The 19,588-nt window shown below is 39.2% G+C and overlaps 1 protein-coding gene across 1 annotated transcript; it reads right to left on the reverse strand.

Annotated features, from left to right (window-relative positions):
- LOC143530801 (histone acetyltransferase of the MYST family 1) lies at positions 1–3,149 on the reverse strand. The gene is made up of 8 exons (XM_077026239.1): positions 2,982–3,149; positions 2,775–2,863; positions 2,412–2,681; positions 2,251–2,319; positions 1,912–2,073; positions 1,747–1,840; positions 454–596; positions 1–365 (listed from the first exon to the last, which is right to left on the reverse strand). Exons 1-8 carry the CDS (start codon positions 3,145–3,147, stop codon positions 162–164), a joined length of 1,197 nt encoding a protein of 398 aa, XP_076882354.1. The 5' UTR covers positions 3,148–3,149; the 3' UTR covers positions 1–161.
- Positions 3,150–19,588: the final 16,439 nt, after the last annotated feature.

A 19,588-nucleotide genomic window follows, 5' to 3' on the forward strand; every position in this document is an offset into this window, starting at 1 on the left:
ATTCTAACAGTGTTATAAAATCTATTTTAGTGTAATATGTTTTAACAATAGAACATCAGAAAACACGATAACATCTATTCTCATCTATTTTGTTTAAGCAAGCATCAAAGCAGAATCTGTCAGGTTTATACAAAGCAACTTAAACTCACAACTGCAATTAGTTAACCCTGTTCTCTGTAAGGAGTCCAGATCAGTTTGCTAACATCGACCTCAAGGCCACCACGACCCGCAGCTTTTAGATGACGATCCAACACCTTGGGATCTGCACAAATCACATGCTGCCCTTTTCTGTATTGTATCAGTTCCAGTGCCTGCAAAGTTGCCAATATATCTTCTGCCCTGATGGCCGTCATGTCGCTAAGCTCCTGCACGTTGGCAACATCAAAGCAGTCAATCTCTAAAGGCTAAGGAGTGAATATAAATAATAAATGAAAAGTTGTAAAACGGTTTGACCTTTATAGATATGTTGCCTTTGTGCTTTTTCAAAATGTCTAAAAGAACGCGCGTCCAATATCCTCTGTAGCTAAGCAATCCCAGGTCAGAAAGAGGTCTTTCAGGTGTCCCAACTTTACCTTCTTTCTTTGAAAGTTCATAAGCTGCATCATTTACATGTCAAAAGTTATATATAAACCAAAATATATGTCAAAAATTAAACAAAAAACCAAAATATATTCAGATATATGCCAAAATATAACCATAAGATGAAAATATATTCAGATATATGCCAAAATATTAAACATAAAACCAAAATACATTCAGATGTATGTCAAAAATTAAACATAAAACCAAAATATATTTAGATATATGTCAAAAATTAAACAAAAACCAAAATACATTCAGATATATTTCAAAAATTAAACATAAAACCAAAATATATTCAGATATATGTCAAATATTAAACACAAAAAAAAATTCATAAAACTTCACTTTGTTGTGAAGGAGTTTTAAAAAAACCAGCTGGGTTGGTTAAGTCAGCCGGTCCCACCAAAAACAGTTTAATATAACAAAATTGTTAGTTTGCATTAAAGGAAAACGAAAAAAGTACCAAACCGTTAATCAATGTTTCTCAAACTGGCGGATTTGCTACAATTTGGGTGGTTTGGTCAGTTTCAATAGTTGGCAAATTTCAAATTGTGTGTCAATGACCAATCAAACCATACCAAAGAATTAGACTTTAAAAAGATATTTATGAAACTGGCCATACTTACAAATAGCATTTCATATAACAAACTACAAAACATGATAAGGCAAACGAGCCCGGGCTTCACATGTTGAGCTCAAGCCGGCTCGCGAGCGTAAACACGAGCTTTTTATTTAGATAACTTTTATTTTTGAAATATATTTATATAATTTATATAATAACTATGATATTATATAATCATATGGCAAAATAAATAAAGAATACGTATAATATTATAGCTATATATAAAAATAATAATGATCAATATATATGTAAATAATTATAAAAGTATAAAAGAATAATTAATTTAAATGAATTGGGGCCGAGCTTATGAGCTTGACAAACTACTCACGATCCAAGCTCGAGCTTGAGATTTAGAAAAATACATTTTCAAACGAGACGAGCTCTATCCTAAATGAGCTCAGATTCGACTCGACTCAGCTTGGCAAGCTAAAATGACAGAAAGATACTTATCAGGTGTTCATACATATTTATCAAGTAAATTTCCAATATTTTGTTAAAAAACATTACAGTAACAAATATAGAAAGAGAATAGAAGAACTGACAAAATGCAATTAGGAATTTTCCATAGCCTTTCCGCTGATAGGGAGGAAGGGTTAGAATGCAAGCCAGATTGTACGACTCCTCAGAATGCTTCTCCTGCAAATTATCAAGATTCAGTATTATCCAACGAGAAACAGGAATGTCTGAAAGGATAACAGATTAATTACCTTGGAGAAATAGCCAACCATGTGACAGCCGCGATCATCACACTCACAGAGCACATAAAATAAAAAAAAGTCAACGTCATAGTAGAGGGTCTTGTGATCAAGAAACAGTTTTGCCAGATAACAAAGATTTTGCCCATACACCTTGTTCTTTTTCCCGTCAACCTGCCCGTCCAAACACACAATATGCAATCTGTTACTGTTACATATGATTTATTTTAATCGTAACTTTTTGTTGTTGAGGTCTAATTGTACTTTGTAGTATTATGATGTCGTTACACCATAAAGTTGATGTGTTTTCTGTGCACGTTGTATACATAGTGAGTAGTGTTGAAAACATACCTCAAACATTGACAAGGTACCGCTACGATATATCTCATCACCAGGAGGATGCTTGAGGTCGCATTTTTTCTTGAACAAGATAAAACAAACACTCAAACAATGAGATGACGGGTTGCTATTTAATGCTCGGAATGAATAATCAAAGAAAGACAAATAAGTACCATATGTCTCTGAAGCTGTTGCTTGCGTTTCATAAAAGTGAGACAGAACTCACAAAAGTAGAGATTGAGGCAGTCGTTGTATTCTGGTGGAAAGGGAGAAAAGTACCATGTCTCTATCTCGTACCTTCCAAGTTCTATCGTTGCAATGTTTTTAACTTTGGTAAACTCTTCATGTTCACGTAAGCTCGCGGCATCAAGCTCTTCATGGCCCTCGACATGAGTTTCGTCAATCTTGCGTTTCTGATGACGGGTCATTTTCAAACCTGTAACCTAAAAGTAAACACAGCCAAGAGAAGTAAGTAAATCAGATAGCATTATTATTAAGAATAACAATTAAAATTAAAATTATTATAATTATATTACCTTGTCTTCTACCTTTTCATCTACATCATTTTCTACAGAATCAAGGTCAAGTTGTTCAAGTCTAACCCATTCATCAAGCCTCCTATTGACTGGGCAACAAAACAAATGAATGATGTATGTATGTATGTATGTATGTATAATAATAATAATAATAATAATAATAATAATAATAATAATAATAATAATAATAATAATACAAATACATACATTCGGTGTAGTGAACGTAGTACTCGTAGTGGTCGTCTTCATGGTCGTGGGATGATTGAATCAGTCTGCGGCGTTCGATTACCTTGACGGGGTGATGTTTGCCGTCCCTCCAACGGCACAGAACACGAGTACCTACTTCTAACGGCACCCCCTGCTGCTGCATCATAACCACCATCCAAACAATTTCTGTTTCTATTCCTTCAATCGATTGCTAATCTTCTTATTCTAGGGTTCCTTTTTCACTTCTCTTATATCTACTTCTTTCTTTCTTTCTTTCTTATTTTATCTGTTTATTAATTTACAATAATGCTCCCTGTATTTAAATAAATTGTCCTTAGTTATGTTACAGTTTTATTATGTTAACAGAAATAGCCCTTCAACAATAAAAAATGAACAAAAAAGATAAATAATGAAACTCATTTTCAAAAATAAAACACTCTTATTCTAATAAATAAATCAAAGAGTAAAGCGTCAAATTCTTTCGTCCAAAAAGTTCTTATTTCTTACCAAAATCAACCCAAGGTTTCTTAAAGCAATTCCTTATGTTCTAAAAAAGTTATATGTTCGATAATAAGGAGAGCGGCACCACTAAATGCTAGAATCAATCGAAGAAATCTCAACACTTAACATCATCAACATCTGGTTGCCTAATTTCGGATGCGTCTCGACAGTTATGGGTCAAAATCAGGTTTGGGTTTCGCTTTTGAAGTCAAATTCCGGTAACAAAAGTTTATTAAAATCGTCGACGAAAAATGATATTCGGTGGATCTGATTTTGCTTAAATTCTTAGGGTTTGGAATGAAAATTAGAAATGAGGATTTTAGAAATCATAATTGAAATTAGAAAAGGAATCACGAGAGATGATGAAGACGAGCGATAGTGAATGGTGGTTGCCTTGCCTGAACTCGTCGGAGATAGCGACGATAGTTGCTTATGGTAACCGTGGGTAGATGTTGGGTGTGGTCTCATCGACATTTGTGGTGTTGAATAAGGAAGATGATGAAGTGTGGGTAGTGGGTCCCATTCATTCTTAACCTTGTTTTGAATATATACACACTAGTAGGAGAGCCCGCGCGTTGCAGTGGGGACGAAACAAGAATTCCGTTGATAGAATTTCAATTTGTTATTGTTTTGGTCAAAAATCGGCTAAGGATATTGTAACCAAATTAGTTTTGTGAGGTTTAGTGCTAAGGTGACAATAATAAATATGTGAACAAAATGGAGATGAACACCGTGATTTGTTGCGATGAAAAACTCCTTGATCTTGATTAGATCAAAGGAAAAAAACCCCGGGTGATGACAAATCGTCTATCACCACTTTATTAATATTGAAAAAGGGTTACAATGGTGGAGCTTATGATCAATGAATACAATGAAGCTAAGTGTGTGTGATTATAGAGAATTATGAGCTAATGTATGCAAGTATAAGCTAATCAGTGCATGTGTTCCTAGTTGATCAATAACTCGTTTTATACAAAATCACAACTAACTATTTTTCCTATAATTGCGCCATCTTCTCCATTAGCCGTTTCTTCTCTCTTGACCACGTGCGGGAGTCGTCCATTAGCGCAAGAATAGGATGGCTTAGTCTCCCAGCCGTTATATCTATCAAACACAACACCATTCAAACACAATTATTAGTAAACAGATAATACCAAGAATCCTTGATCCTTTACAATTTGGAACATATCACAAGGATAAGTGATTCATAAACTATTCAAGGATAGAGGATCCTTAGCATAATTTCTATGCCCTAACAATTGCCCCCAAAATGGCGGTGTTTTGGACAAAAATCAGCTAAGGATAATATATCCAAATTCGTTTAGTGAGGATTAGTGCTATGATGATGAAAACAAGTATGTATCGATTGCAAACACAAACACACAGATTTGTTACGGGGAAAAGCCCTTGATCTGGTTCGGATCGCCGGCACAAAAACCCCGGGTGATGACAATTGTCTATTACCACTTTATTAATAAAAAATGAGGATACAAGGTTTGGAGAATATGATCAGTGTTACAACGAAAGCTATGTGTGTGTGTGTATGCTGCTGAATTCGTAGTGAGCAGAGTGTGTTGTTGTATGTTTTCCTAACTGATCATAGCCTCTATTTATACATCAAAGATAATAACTCAATGGAGTTATGAGTAATAAAGACTATCAACTAATAATCCCTAAAAATCCGCCACTGCCTTCAATATAATCGTAACTGCCACTTTGACCACGTGCTCCATCACTCAGGCTGCGAAATAGGGGGTAGACCAGGTCTTGGAGCCGTTACACTTGATAAATATCAGCCTTTATATAAGAAACAACCGTTAATAGCACCAAATACCGAGGATCCATGATCCTGACATAACTCTGGAACTCTTCAGAAGGATAATTCATCCAGACACGTCAATATCTTCTTGACTGCAAGTTAGTGGATAGACTGAGTCTTCTAACCGTTATACTTGCTAAATATAAGACTACACATGAGAACAACCATTAATTAGTAATAAGTACTGAGGATCCTTGATCCTGATACGATCTGGAATACATGCTAAGGATAACTGATCCAGACATATGTCAGGATAACGTATCCACAGTGTCAAATTTTCGTGCACTAACAAATGCCCCCAAAATGGCTGTTGTGATAAGATCACAGCTGTCATTTCGCCTTTGAATTCAAACTTCCTGCAAAAACATATGAGATTTGACAAGTTAGATATAATTGTCATATTTCAATGGAGTTTCCTTGGGAACTTCCCTTCCGGCTGTATATCTTTCTCCCTGCAAATCATGAACAACTAGTAACACCTGTTTAACCCAGGTGGACGGTTCATTTTTTGAATGATGAAATCCGGGTTAAGATTTTTGGTAATTGCAAGTAAGTTTAATAAATAGTATCTTTTAACTATCTGTTGATTGTCTGTTATTTTGAAAGTTTGTCTGATATAGCTTTAGACTTGTTGAAAGTTTTGAGAAATATTCTTTAGTAAAAAGTTTAGGATAAAATATCATTGCAAAAATAAACCAGGATCTTAAATCCTTATAAAAATAGATTGAGAATAATGAATCCTTATATCTATAAAGATATAAACTGAAATCAAATAAGTGTAAACCGATAAACAGAAATCATACCGTAAGGTCTGGTTAGACCTAAGTTACCATAAGTATTGATCCTTTTGCAATCCTTATAAAACTAAATTAAAGGATTTTGAATCCATAAGTATTGATCCTTCGGTGATCCTCAGAATCTAATTTATGATACCTGATACAAATAACTTATGATATTATCTGGGATTAAACCCAATAAACCGGGGACAAGCCCATAAAATAAACTGGGGACAAGCCCGTGCAACTGGGGACAAGCCCGTTTAATCTGGGGACAAGCCCGTGAACTGGGGACAAGCCCGTGAACTGGGGACAAGCCCGTGTAATCTGGGGACAAGCCCGTGAACTGGTGTTAAACTGGGGACAAGCCCAAAAACTGGGGACAAGCCCAAACTGGGGACTGGCCCAAGGATACGGATGTCAACTGGGGACTCGCCTAAACTGGGATTTAGCCCAAACGTGAGTGACGTGAAAACGCCAAAACCTTAGCTAACATGAAAATGTTAGAAACCTTTGTCTTGATATAACGTGAAAACGTTATAAACCGGTGGTATGGTGCGTCTACCATAAATCGTAGGATCCTCCATATAGCCGAAAACAACGAAATTGTCAGCCACTAAGGGTGTACTGGTCCCGCTGCCCCGGACTATACGTTGGATAGCGTGCGCTCCAGGCGAGAGTGTAGAAACTCTAATTTATAAGAAAGGTGAAAACCTTTAAACCTTGGAGGGTATGACCATCGGGGGTCATACCCAATCGTGGGCTATGCCAAGGAAAATAGTGATGTACCTTAAGCGTGAGGGAGAGGTGGCCAACCTCTTAGACATTGAATCTCTTATTGAAACCTGCATTGTTACTTAAAAACTTGGAAAAGACAAACGTTAAAAATATATTATCCTTAAATTAATAAGAATCTGAAAAGGATAAGTGGTCAGATAGATGTTACCGATTTTAGGATCCTAGATCATTTAAGGATACTCAATCCTCTTACGATACTTGATCCTGATCAAAAAAAGTACTTCTTGAGGTGGATAGCATTCCATGCTCTTGGTAACCTGTTGCCTTCCATAGTGAGCAAATGATATGCCCCCTTTTCTGCCTCCGACTCGATCTGATAAGGACCTTCCCATTTAGGTGCTAACTTCCCATCAGCCGGATTGGTTGTATTTTGGAAGGCTTTCCTCAAAACTAAATCTCCTTCTTGAAATCTTCTGATCCTTATATTTTTGTTGTATGCCCCAGCTACCCTTTGTTGATAAGCTGACATTCTGATCTTAGCCAGGTCTCTAAGTTCTTCAACAGTATCCAAGTCTTCAAGAAGGATTTCTTCGTTGGACTCAGGATCACGTATGCTTGTTCTAGCTGTGGAAACTACCATTTCTGTGGGAATTACAGCTTCTGAGCCAAACACCAATGAAAAGGGTGTATGGCCTGTTGCATTCTTAGGTGTCTTTCTATCGGCCCAAAGAACATAAGGTTGCTCCTCGGCCCACTTTCCCTTCTTGGATCCTAGCTTCTTCTTTAGATTGTTGATGATGATTTTGTTTCTAGACTCCGCTTGACCATTAGCTTGAGGATGCACTGGAGTAGAGGTTATCATCTTGATTCCCCAGCTGTCACAAAAGTTAGTGGTTCTTTTCCCGATAAACTGGGAACCATTGTCACAAAGAATTTCAGAGGGGATACCAAATCGAGTAATAATATTTCTTTTAATGAAAGATATCACCTCTTTTTCGCGTACTTGAACAAAAGCTTCTGCTTCTATCCATTTTGAAAAGTAATCCGTCATTGCAAGCATGAATACTTTTCCTCCTGGTGCCTTAGATAGTTTTCCTACAATATCCATACCCCATTTCATGAAAGGCCATGAAGAGGATATATGATACATAGGTTCTGCTGGCTGGTGAAGGATGTTTGCATGTATTTGACAAGCATCACACTTCTTCGAGTATTCCATTGCATCCCTCTTCATTGTTGGCCAGAAGTACCCAGTCCTAAGTATCCTGGAGAATAGTGCTCCCCCCTGTGTGGTTGCCGCAATCACCTTCGTGAAAGTCTTTAAGTACTTCTTGGATCTCCGGATCCTCTATGCACCTTAAGTATGGACCTGCAAGAGATTTTCTATATAGAATGTTATCTAATAAAATATATTGTGATACCTTGAGTTTGAAGGATTTCAAATTCTCCGTAGCTGGGATCTCTCCAGTTTGAATGTACTTCTTGATTGGGAGGATCCAGGATCCTTGGCTGGCTGAGGATAATGGATCCCAAAGTACAATCTGCTTATCACTTGTTATCTCCCCAACTTCTTGCTCTCCTATTGCTGGCGAGAGTATATGGATGATTGGGATCTTTGTATCTTCTGGAATTTTCAAGGATGAGGCTAAATTTGCTAAATCATCTGCCCCAGCATTTTCCTCTCTTGGCACCTGAATAATACTAAACAACTCGAAGGATTTTGCTAATTCCTTCACAACTTCTAAATATTTGATCATTTTCTCACCTTTCACGGCATAAGAACCGTTAACGTGGTTAGTTATAAGTAAAGAATCCATATAAACTTGAAGATACCTGATCATCATGCTTTTGGCTAAAAGTAAACCTGCGACGAGTGCTTCGAACTCCGCCTCATTGTTGGTGGCTTGAAATGCGCATGCAATGGACTGGGGTATTATGTCCCCCTGTGGCGATTTTAGTAGTATGCCCAAACCTGTTCCTCTTACATTGGACGCTCCATCTGTGAAGAGGATCCAAGGATCCTTGGTTTCTTCAAGTTGTTGGACCTCTAGATCAGCTTCATTTTGCATGTCACTACTGAAATCAGCCACAAAGTCTGCAAGCGCTTGTGATTTAATGGCTGTTCTAGGCTCATACTGAATATCATATGCACTCAGCTTCACAGCCCACTTGGCCATCCGTCTTGACAATTCCGGTTTTCTAAGCACATTCTTAACAGGATAATTAGTTCTCAAAATAATAGTATGCATTTCAAAGTAATGTCTTAATTTAGTGGAAGCCATAATTAAAGCAAGGATTAATTTTTCAAGGTGAGAATACCTGGCTTATGTATCTAATAGACTTTTACTTACATAATATACCGGGTGCTGTTCACCTTCATGATCCTTGACGATGACGACACTTAATGCATTACCTGAAACTGCTAGATACAGATATAAGGATTCTCCATCCACATGCTTCATCAGAGCTGGAGCTGAGGATAAGTAATCCTTCAAGGCTTTGAGCGCAGCCTCATGCTTTTCTGTCCATTCGAACTTCTTGTTTTTCCTAAGGATGTCATAGAAGTCTTTGCACTTCTCTGAGGATCTGGAAATGAATCTGTTAAGAGGAGCTATTCTCCCCGTCAATCTTTGGACATCCTTAGCGTTCATAGGGGACTTCAAGTTGATGATGGCTTCGATTTGCTCTAGGCTTGCTTCAATTCCTCTTTTAGTCACCATGTATCCTAGGAACTTCCCAGCTTTAACACCAAAGTGGCATTTTGAAGGATTCAGCTTCATATTGTACTGATCCAGGATGTTGAAAGCTTCTTCAAGATCTTTGAGGTGATCCTCGGCTTTCTTTGATTTCACCACCATGTCATCTATGTAGACTTCTATGGTTTTGCTTATCTAATCCTTGAACATCATGTTGACTAATCTTTGATATGTTGCCCCTGCATTTCTTAGTCCGAATGGCATAGCAATTTAACAATGTATGCCGGTAGGAGTCATGAATGCTGTATCCTCTTGATCAGATGGTTCAATCTGAATTTGTTGAAATCCAGAGGAAGCATCCATAAAGGTGAGCATCTCATGTCCTGTCGTTGCATCTACCATGGAGTCTATATGTGGTAATGGGAAAGGATCCTTGGGTCATGCCTTGTTTAAATCAGTAAAATCAACACACACCCTCCACTTTCCATTCTTTTTAGAAACAACAACCACATTAGCTAACCATCGAGGATACTGAACCTCTCTGATCATACCGGCCTTGAGAAGTTTTTCAACTTCTTCTTGTGTGATCTTGTTCCTTTCAGGAGCGAATTTTCTTCTCTTCTGATGGACGGGTTTAACAGATAAATCAAGGCCTAATTTATGAGTAATTACCTCTCTTGAAATACCTGTCATGTCTGAGTGCTTGAAGGCAAATGTAGATTTTCTTCGCCCTAAGAAGGATACTAAATCCTCCTCAATCTTGTTGGGATACTGGATCCTAGGAACACCTTTATCTCTGGATCCTCGGGGTCCAATGATACCTCTTTAAGGTCTTTCTCCCGAGCTTCCAGCACGTCCCTAGGATGTTGCTGTAATTGCTATGCTATCGTCTGTTTAGCTGTCGGCTTCATGGATGAAGAATAGTAGTTCTTGGCTTCGACTTGGTCACCATCTATCCTTACTACTCCCCAAGGAGTTAGTAGTTTGATGCATTGATGGTAAGTAGAGGCCACTGCCTTCATCCCATGTAACCAAGGCCTGCCTAAAATAACATTGCAACAAGAAAGGCTATCAATAACACAAAATGTTTGGTAAGAATTTAACCCTTCGATATATATTGGGAGGTTAATGTCCCCCAATGTCTTCTTGGTTTCTCCACTGAAACCAACTAGAACCGATGTCCTTGGAATGATCTTTGAATCCGGGATGTTCATCTTCTGAAGAACATCATGTTGGATGATATTGACCGAGCTCCCACCATCTACCAGGATCCTGCGTACATAATGATTAGCAATAAATAAAGTGACAATCAAACCGTCGTGGTGAGGATCATGTATGCTTGATTTATCTTCTTCATCGAAGAAGATCCTTTTGTCAGTCGTCAAAGTGGTGGATATGACAGGTCGTTCCCCATTATCCAACTTGGTTTCCTTGGCAAATATCTTAGCTGCGAAGAAGGAAGTGCCGCATATGTCCGATCCTTCGGAGATGAAGTTGATCACTTGAGCATCAGGTGTTGGCGGAGTTGCTTTTTGAGGAATCTCTTCAGGATCCTGGATCTTGGATTTCTTCCTTCCCAAGAGCTCTTTGAAGTGGCCCTTGCTCGGGAGGTATCCAATTTCTCTCCTTAAGCCAATGCATTCATCTGTGATGTGGCCAAAATCTTCATGGAAGGCATACCACTTAGACTTGTCTTTGAAAGTGGTCGTCTTCTCGTTCTTCCGGGGCCACCATGCTTTTTCTCCTAGATCCTTCATGGCACAAATTAAGCCATGGGTATCTACGGAGAAACAATACTCGGAGATGTAGGGATAATCTTCATCCTCATCCCCTTCTTCGACTGCTCGTACGTTTTGATTGTTGAACTTGATGTACGGCTTTGAGTTGTTGTTCCTGTATGAGGATCTTTTATTCTTGTCAGGGGATTCTTGCTTTGTTTGAGCCCCCAATCTTTCTTGGATCCTTTTGTCATCTTCCAGCCGTATAAACCTTAACGCTCTGTTCCTTACTTCATCTAGAGACCTGCAAGGAGTCATCACAAGATCATCATAAAAGGGGGAGCCCCTCTGAAGTCCCATCTTGAAGGCCTCAACAGCGGTAGCCATGTCAAGATTAGGAATTTCCAGAGCTTCCCTGCCGAACCTCGTAACAAAATCCCTAAGGTATTCATCACTTGGTTGGATAACTCGGTAAAGATCACTAGTTAACTTCTCAAATTTCCTGCTACAGGAAAATTGACTGTTGAACAAGTTAACTAAGTGCGAAAAAGAAGTAATTGAAAAAGGAGGAAGACTTAGCAGCCATTTCAATGCGGATCCTGTGAGTGTAGATCCGAATCCTTTACATAAGCAAGCTTCCTTGAGTCGCTCCGGGATAGGGTTGATCTCTATCCTCTCTCTGTACTGTGCCACATGTTCTTCAGGATCAGTGGTGCCGTCGTAAGTCTTCATGCTGGGGGTTTGGAACCGCTTCGGGATTTCAGCATCACAGATAGGTGGAGCAAATCTGGATAACTTGTGGCTTCCCTCAGGTATCTCGGGGATTGTTCGTATTACTCCGGGAACACTAGATATCATATCCTTGAGCTTCTGTAGCTCTTTGGCCATAGCTTGGTTGATACCTGTATCCTGCATGGGACCACGGTTAGTATCTAAGGATATAGGATCATACAAGTTACCTCTTTGCTGGGTGAAAGTCGGTATCCCGAATGAGTAGCTGGGATAAGAGGAATCTGCGATAGGAGTTGGTCCTCCAGAGGCTATGTTCTGCATGGGGATTATATCTCCTTCATGGACTTTGGAGGATCGTTGATGTTGGACTCCTGAGGATCCTTGATTCAGGAAGAAGGATCCTTGAGGTTGGGTATTGTAGGAGCCTTGGTGATATAAACCAGAGGATCCTGGTGGAAGGACGGATGATCCTTATCGGTAGTATGAGGATCCTTGAGTTTGCTGACTCATGGACCCTTGTTGAAGGATAGATGATCCTGGCTGAAATAGCGAGGATCCTTGAGCCTGTTGACCCATGGACCCTTGTTGAAGGATAGATGATCCTTGTGAGAACTGAGCCATGGATTCTGGACTGGTGAAATCCAGCATCCTGGGCATCAGGGGGGTGAGATCCTCCGCTGACCCCTTGTTCTTCTTGAGATATTCTATCTCACGAAGGATCCTCTGGTTGGTCTTGTTCTGCTGCTCCATGTATGCTTTAACCTGTGAAAACATAGATGAAACATCACTGTTAGTATTAACCACCGGCGCAGCAATAACGGTTTTTAAGCTCTGGAAGACTGGTAGTTGCGTCTTGCTTCCAGCAGCAGCAGTTCGTTGTGCTCCCGTGATTAGCGGAGGCATCAGTGGCAAAGTCCTTGATGAGAGAGGAACCGAAGATGGCATAGTTAATGAGGCAGAGGTCGACTGAGAGGCCATTGATAGTGATACGGGTATGAAAAATTCGAAAATTGATAGGAGTAATATAGATTATAGCTCCAATGGCCCCACGGTGGGCGCCAAATTGTTTTGGACAAAAATCAGCTAAGGATAATATATCCAAATTCGTTTAGTGAGGATTAGTGCTATGATAATGAAAACAAGTATGTATCGATTGCAAACACAAACACACAGATTTGTTACGGGGAAAAACCCTTGATCTTGTTCGGATTGCCTGCACAAAAACCCCGGGTGATGACAATTTTCTATCACCACTTTATTTATAAAAAATGAGGATACAAGGTTTGGAGAATATGATTAGTGTTACAACGAAAGCTATATGTGTGTGTGTATGCTATTGAATTCGTAGTGAGCAGAGTGTGTTGTTGTATGTTTTCCTAACTGATCATAGCCTCTATTTATACATCAAAGATAATAACTCAATGGAGTTATGAGTAATAAAGACTATCAACTAATAATCCCTAAAAATCCGCCACTGCCTTCAATATAATCGTAACTGCCACTTTGACCACGTGCTCCATCACTTAGGCTGCGAAATAGGGGGTAGACCAGGTCTTGGAGCCGTTACACTTGATAAATATCAGCCTTTATATAAGAAACAACCGTTAATAGCACCAAATACCGAGGATCCATGATCCTGACATAACTCTGGAACTCTTCAGAAGGATAATTCATCCAGACACGTCAATATCTTCTTGACTGCAAGTTAGTGGATAGACTGAGTCTTCTGACCGTTATACCTGCTAAATATAAGACTACACATGAGAACAACCGTTAATTAGTAATAAGTACTGAGGATCCTTGATCCTGATACGATCTGGAATACATGCTAAGGATAACTGATCCAGACATATGTCAGGATAACATATCCACAGTGTCAAATTTTCGCGCACTAACAGGCGGGTGTTTATGCAATACAACTGTCATTTTGAAACTTGAATCCTGCAAAAGATAAACCGATTAGATGGTTGTCAGTAATAATTATCGTCTAAAACCCTGAATATTAACCATCGCCTTCTATATATGTGATGCCTTCAATTCTTTATAACCACATATCTTGGAAACTATTCAGGTATCCTTCTTCCTCTTATTTCCTTATTATAATATTATTAAATACGTCTGTCATCTCTTCTTCTTCTCATTCTAATCGTTCCGACCAGTCCGACAACTCCGAGTTATCGGAGATGCAACCTCAGAACCTCATTGCCAATCCGTCCATGGAGATCTGAAAGTTCACCGACCCTAAGATTGACGAATTCCGGCCACTGTTCCCACCGGAAACCGTTTTCCAACCATACGACTCCTTCGTCCGATGCGATGTTTACTCGCAGACCTGGGTTTGTTTTCCGGCCTGCCCGTTTCTCATCGGCTACACATACCCGTTTCTTCCTTTTTCCCAAAGTTTATTCGAATCCACTGGCATGTCCTATATTCAAGCCATGCCCATGATTTGGAGGGATTTAGGTACCATTGAAAGAATCATTGAGGAATAGAAGATCGATTTTGGCATCCAAGAGTTGTCTCTTCTTTATACCCTAACTACCCATGGTTTGAACCGGTTTCTGTTGAAGTCTAAACCTCGACAACCCAATCCGATTTCAATAGTAACTTTAAACGATTCCTTATGGAGAAATCAGTTCTTCTTTGTGAATCGTAACTCCATACCTAGTGGGGCTGATTTACCTCTAACTTGGGTTAAAAAGGGTAGGATCCCGGATCCTTAACAGAGAAACAATCTGTGATAACTGAACTAACTCTTAATCTATCTTCTTGCTTACAGTTGAAAACTTTGCTTCCCTGGCCAAGCTACCGGGAACAGAAGAAAGAGCAAAAAGATTTCTTGCCCTGGATTCCGAGGTTAGGACCTTCCAAGCCAGATTTGTTGAAGCTTTTTGTGAAATCTCCTCAGACTCCAACATGTCAAGTAAGATATATCTTTGTATATTTAAATAAAATAAAATGTAATAGAATACTTATCTGTTACTTGATTCCTGCAGGTACTCAAAAATCTCAGAAATCCGCCAACATGTTTTCCTTAGAGGACATCGATAACATGATCACTCCTCAAACTTTCAAGAAGGAAGCTTTGAAGGCAGCTACCACTTCCGAGCCAAGGACCACAACTACCAGAGCCAAGTCAGCAACTTCCAAGAGAAAAAGATCTTCAGAGCCCGAGACCCACTTCGACATGATCCTCATTGTAAGTATCCTCTATTCTGATGTTTTGAATTTGAGGATCCATTATTCTTCTGACTTTTATATCATTGCTGGTCATAGGCTGTGAATGCTTGCAAAGATCACTATGACAAGATTGTGAGCCAAATGAGTGATAGCCTTTCGGGGATGGGAAGTGCAGCGGTCGCAAAGGATAAAGTCATGGCCCAACTTAATAAAGACAAGAAGCGGTTGGAGGATCTGTTGTCCACCACAGAAGCCCAACACCAAGAAGAAGTGAAGCAGGCCACTGAGGAGGCAAAGATGTGGGCTGCATGGTCGGTGCTGCATGCCAGGATCAAGATGGCGACAGAAGCCAGTGATCCTGCTTTTGACAAGGCTGCTTGGGACATGAAGAAGTGGAAGGTGCTTTGGTGGCTCTTGGTGGTGAAGAGGATGTGGAAATGACGGATGAGAATGAAGCTAGAACCAGTGGAGCAAAGGAGGTGGTCGAGACTGAGGAAGGAAAGGGTGCAACAGATGGTGAAGAGGCTGCTTGAATAGGCGATGAAGGATATCAAAGACAAGGACAGAGCCCGTTTTTTATTTTTCTTTGATTATATTTTCATGGATAATGGTTTGTAATGGATAATAGTAATTAGGGTTGAAGGATCAGTGATCCTTAAGACAATTTCAAAGGGTAGCAAAGGTGGATGGATCCTCTGTTTGTGGGGATGAAGCCTTTGATGCCCCTGACTTTTATTTTCCTGCACTCAATTAAACTGTTAGTAACAACTTACTTTAACCCGGATGGATGGTCCATGTTTTAAATGGTGAATTCCGGGTTAACTTTTGGTAATTTTAAGTAAGTTTTTAATAAATATATTATCTTTTGATTATTTGCTTGTTACTTGTTATATTGGAAGTTTGTTTGATATAGCTTTAGCTTTATTGAGAATTTTAAGAAATATCTTTGAATAAAAAATTTTAGGATAGAATATCCTTGTAAAAATAATTTAAAGATTTTAAATCCTTTAGCAAAAAGGTTTATAAGGATCTTAGAAAAACAAAGGTAAATTGACAAATAGAAATCATACCATAAGGTCTAATTAGAAATAAGTTACCATAATTAGTGACCATCCCGTGATCCTTGTAGAAATAAGTTAAGGATTTTGAATCCACAAGGCTTGATTCTCGTAATTGAACTTAGAACATCTGTTGTAAAGAACGTATAAGATTAACGGGGGTTAGACCCATCAAACTGGGGACAAGCCCATAAATAAACTGGGGACAAGCCCGTGAACTGGGGACTAGCCCGAACTGGGGATAAGCCCAAAAACTGGGGACAAGTCCAAAAACCGGGGACAAGCCCAAACCGGGGACATGCCCAAAAACTGGGGACTGGCCCAAAGATACGGATGTCAACTGGGGACTCGCCAAAACCGGGATTTAGCCCAAACGTGAGATAACATGAAAATGTTATAAACCGGTGGTATGGTACGTCTACCATAAATCGTAGGATCCCCCATATAGCCGAAGACAACGAAATTGTCAGCCACTAAACGTGTACCGGTCCCGCTGCCCCAGACTATACGTTGGATAGCGTGCGCTCCAGGCGAGAGTGTAGAAACTCTAAGTTATAAGAAAGGTGAAAACCTTTAAACCTTGGAAGATATGACCATCGGGGGTCATACCTTAAACGGGGGCTAGGCCAAGGGAAATAGTAAGATACCTTTAAACGTGAAGGATAGTTGGCCAACCTCTTAGACATTAATCCTCTAACTAGAATCGTGCATAGTTACTTAATACTTGGAAAAAACAAATGTTAAAAATATGTTATCCTTAAACTAATAAAAATCTTAAATGAATAAGTGATCAGATAAATATTACCTATTTTAACATCCTTGATCCTATAAGGATACTCGATCCTCAAAGGATACTTGATCCTGGTCAGAAAAAGTACTTCTTAAGGTGGATAGCATTCCATTCTCTTGGTATCCTGTTGCCTTCCATAGTGAGCAAATGATATGCTCCCTTTCCTGCTTCCGACTCGATCAGATAAGGAACTTCCCACTTGGGTGCTAGCTTTCCATCAGCCGGATTGGTTGTATTCTGGAAGGCTTTCCTCAAGACCAGATCTCTTTCTTGAAATCTTCTGATCCTTATACTCTTGTTGTATGCCCCAGCTACCCTTTGTTGATATGCCGCCATTCTGATCTTGGCTAGGTCTTTGAGTTCTTCAACAGTATCCAAGTCATCAAGAAGGATTTCTTTATTGGCCTCAGGATCACGGATGCTTGTTCTGGTTGTAGGAACCACCATCTTCGTAGGGATTACAGCTTCTGATCCAAACACCAATGAGAAGGGTGTTTGGCCTGTTGCATTCTTGGGTGTTGTCCTGTCAGCTCAAAGAACGTAAGGTAGCTCTTCGACCCACTTGCCTTTTTTGGATCTTAGTTTCTTCTTCAAATTGTTGATGATTATATTGTTACTTGATTCCGCTTGGCCATTAGCTTGAGGATACATTGGAGTAGAGGTAATCATCTTGATGCCCCAACTGTCTCAAAGGTTAGTGGTTCTTTTCCCGATAAACTGGGAACCATTATCACAAATAATTTCTGAAGGTATACCGAATCTAGTAATAATATTTCTTTTAATGAAATATATCACCTCTTTTTCGCGAACTTTAACAAAAGCTTCTGCTTCTATCAATTTTGAAAAATAGTCAGTCATTGCAAGCATGAATACTTTTCCTCCTGGCGCTTTGGGTAGCTTGCCAACAATATCCATTCCCCATTTCATGAAAGGCCATGAAGAGGATATAGGATACAGAGGTTCTGCCGGTTGATGTTGGATGTTTCCATGCCTTTGGCAAGTATCACACTTCTTTAAGTAATCCATGGCGTCTCTCTTCATGGTTGGCCAAAAGTATCCTGTTCTTAGAATCCTAGAAAACAAAGCTCTACCTCCAGTGTGATTACCACAATCTCCTTCGTGAAAGTCTTTGAGCACCTCTTGAATTTTAGGATCCTCGATACACCTTAAGTATGGACCTACAAGAGATTTCCTATACATAATATCATGTAATAAAATGTATTGTGATACCTTAAGTTTGAAGGACTTCGGATTCTCTGTGGATGGAATTTCTCCATCTTGAATGTATTTCTTAATTGGGAGGATCCAAGATCCTTGATTATTTAAGGATGATGGATCCCAAAGTACAATTTGTTTGTTAGTTGTTATCTCCCCAACTTCTTGTTCTCCTATTGATGGCGAGAGTATATGGATGATTGGGATCTTCGTGTCTTCTGGAATTTTCAAAGATGAGGCTAAATTCACCAAAGCATCTACCCCAACGTTCTCTTCTTTTGGTACCTGATCAATACTAAACAACTCGAAGGATTTCACTAATTCCTTCACAACATCTAGATATTTGATTAATTTTTCACCTTTCACAACATATGAGCCATTAAAGTGGTTAGCTATCAACAATGAATCTATATACACTTGAAGATACCTGATCCTTATGCGTTTATCTAATTGCAAACCTGCGATCAGAGCTTCATATTCTGCCTCATTATTTGTCGCTTAGAACTCACAGGCTATAGACTGGGGTAATATGTCTCCCTGTGGCGATTTCACTAGGATACCTAATCATGTTCCTCTTACATTGGATGCTCCATCTGTGAAGAGGATCCAAGGATCCTTGCTTTGTTCTAGTTGTTGAACCTCCAAGTCAGCTTCTTTTTGCATGTCACTGCTGAAATCAGCCACAAAGTCTGCTAGTGCTTGCAATTTAATGGCTGTTCTGGGCTCATACTGAATATCATATGCACTCAGCTTCATAGCCCATTTGGCCATCCTTCCTGACAATTCTGGTTTTCATAGCACATTCTTAACATGATAATTAGTTCTCAAAATAATAGTATGTGTTTCAAAGTAATGTCTTAATTTAGTAGAAGCCATAATAAGTGCAAGAATTAATTTTTCTAAATGAGAATACCTGGCTTCCGCATCTAAAAGACTTTTACTTACATAATAAACTGGATGCTGTTCACCTTCGTGATCCTTCACGAGGATGGCACTTACTACATTTCCTAAAACATCTAGGTACAGATATAAGGATTCTCCATCCACAGGCTTCATCAAAGTTGGTGCTGAGGATAAGTAATCCTTTAAGGATTTAAGTGCAACTTCATGCTTCTTCGTCCACTCGAACTTCTTATTCTTCCTAAGGATGTCATAGAAGTCTTCGCACTTCTCGGAGGTTCTGGAAATAAATCTGTTAAGAGCAGCTATTCTTCCCATCAATCTTTGGACATCCTTAGCATTCATAGGAGACTTCAAGTTAATGATGGTTTCTATCTGTTCGGGGCTCGCCTCTATTCTCTTTTGGTCACCATGTATCCTAGAAATTTCCCATCCTTAACACAAAAATGGCATTTTGACGGGTTTAGTTTCATATTGTATTGAT

This window comes from Bidens hawaiensis, unplaced genomic scaffold (assembly GCF_021521415.1).
Source record: "Bidens hawaiensis isolate Kalapana, Puna unplaced genomic scaffold, B.hawaiensis_p1.1 tig00000670_1, whole genome shotgun sequence".
NCBI lineage: Eukaryota > Viridiplantae > Streptophyta > Magnoliopsida > Asterales > Asteraceae > Bidens > Bidens hawaiensis.

Coding starts and splice junctions, on each gene's coding strand:
- LOC143530801 (XM_077026239.1), bottom strand. CDS start 3,147: ATGATGCAGCAGCAGGGGGTGCCGTTAGAAGTAGGTACTCGTGTTCTG. Junction 2,864..2,981: donor CTACGTTCACTACACCGAAT/GTATGTATTTGT, acceptor TTTGTTGCCCAG/TCAATAGGAGGCTTGATGAA. Junction 2,682..2,774: donor ATGAAAAGGTAGAAGACAAG/GTAATATAATTA, acceptor GTTTACTTTTAG/GTTACAGGTTTGAAAATGAC.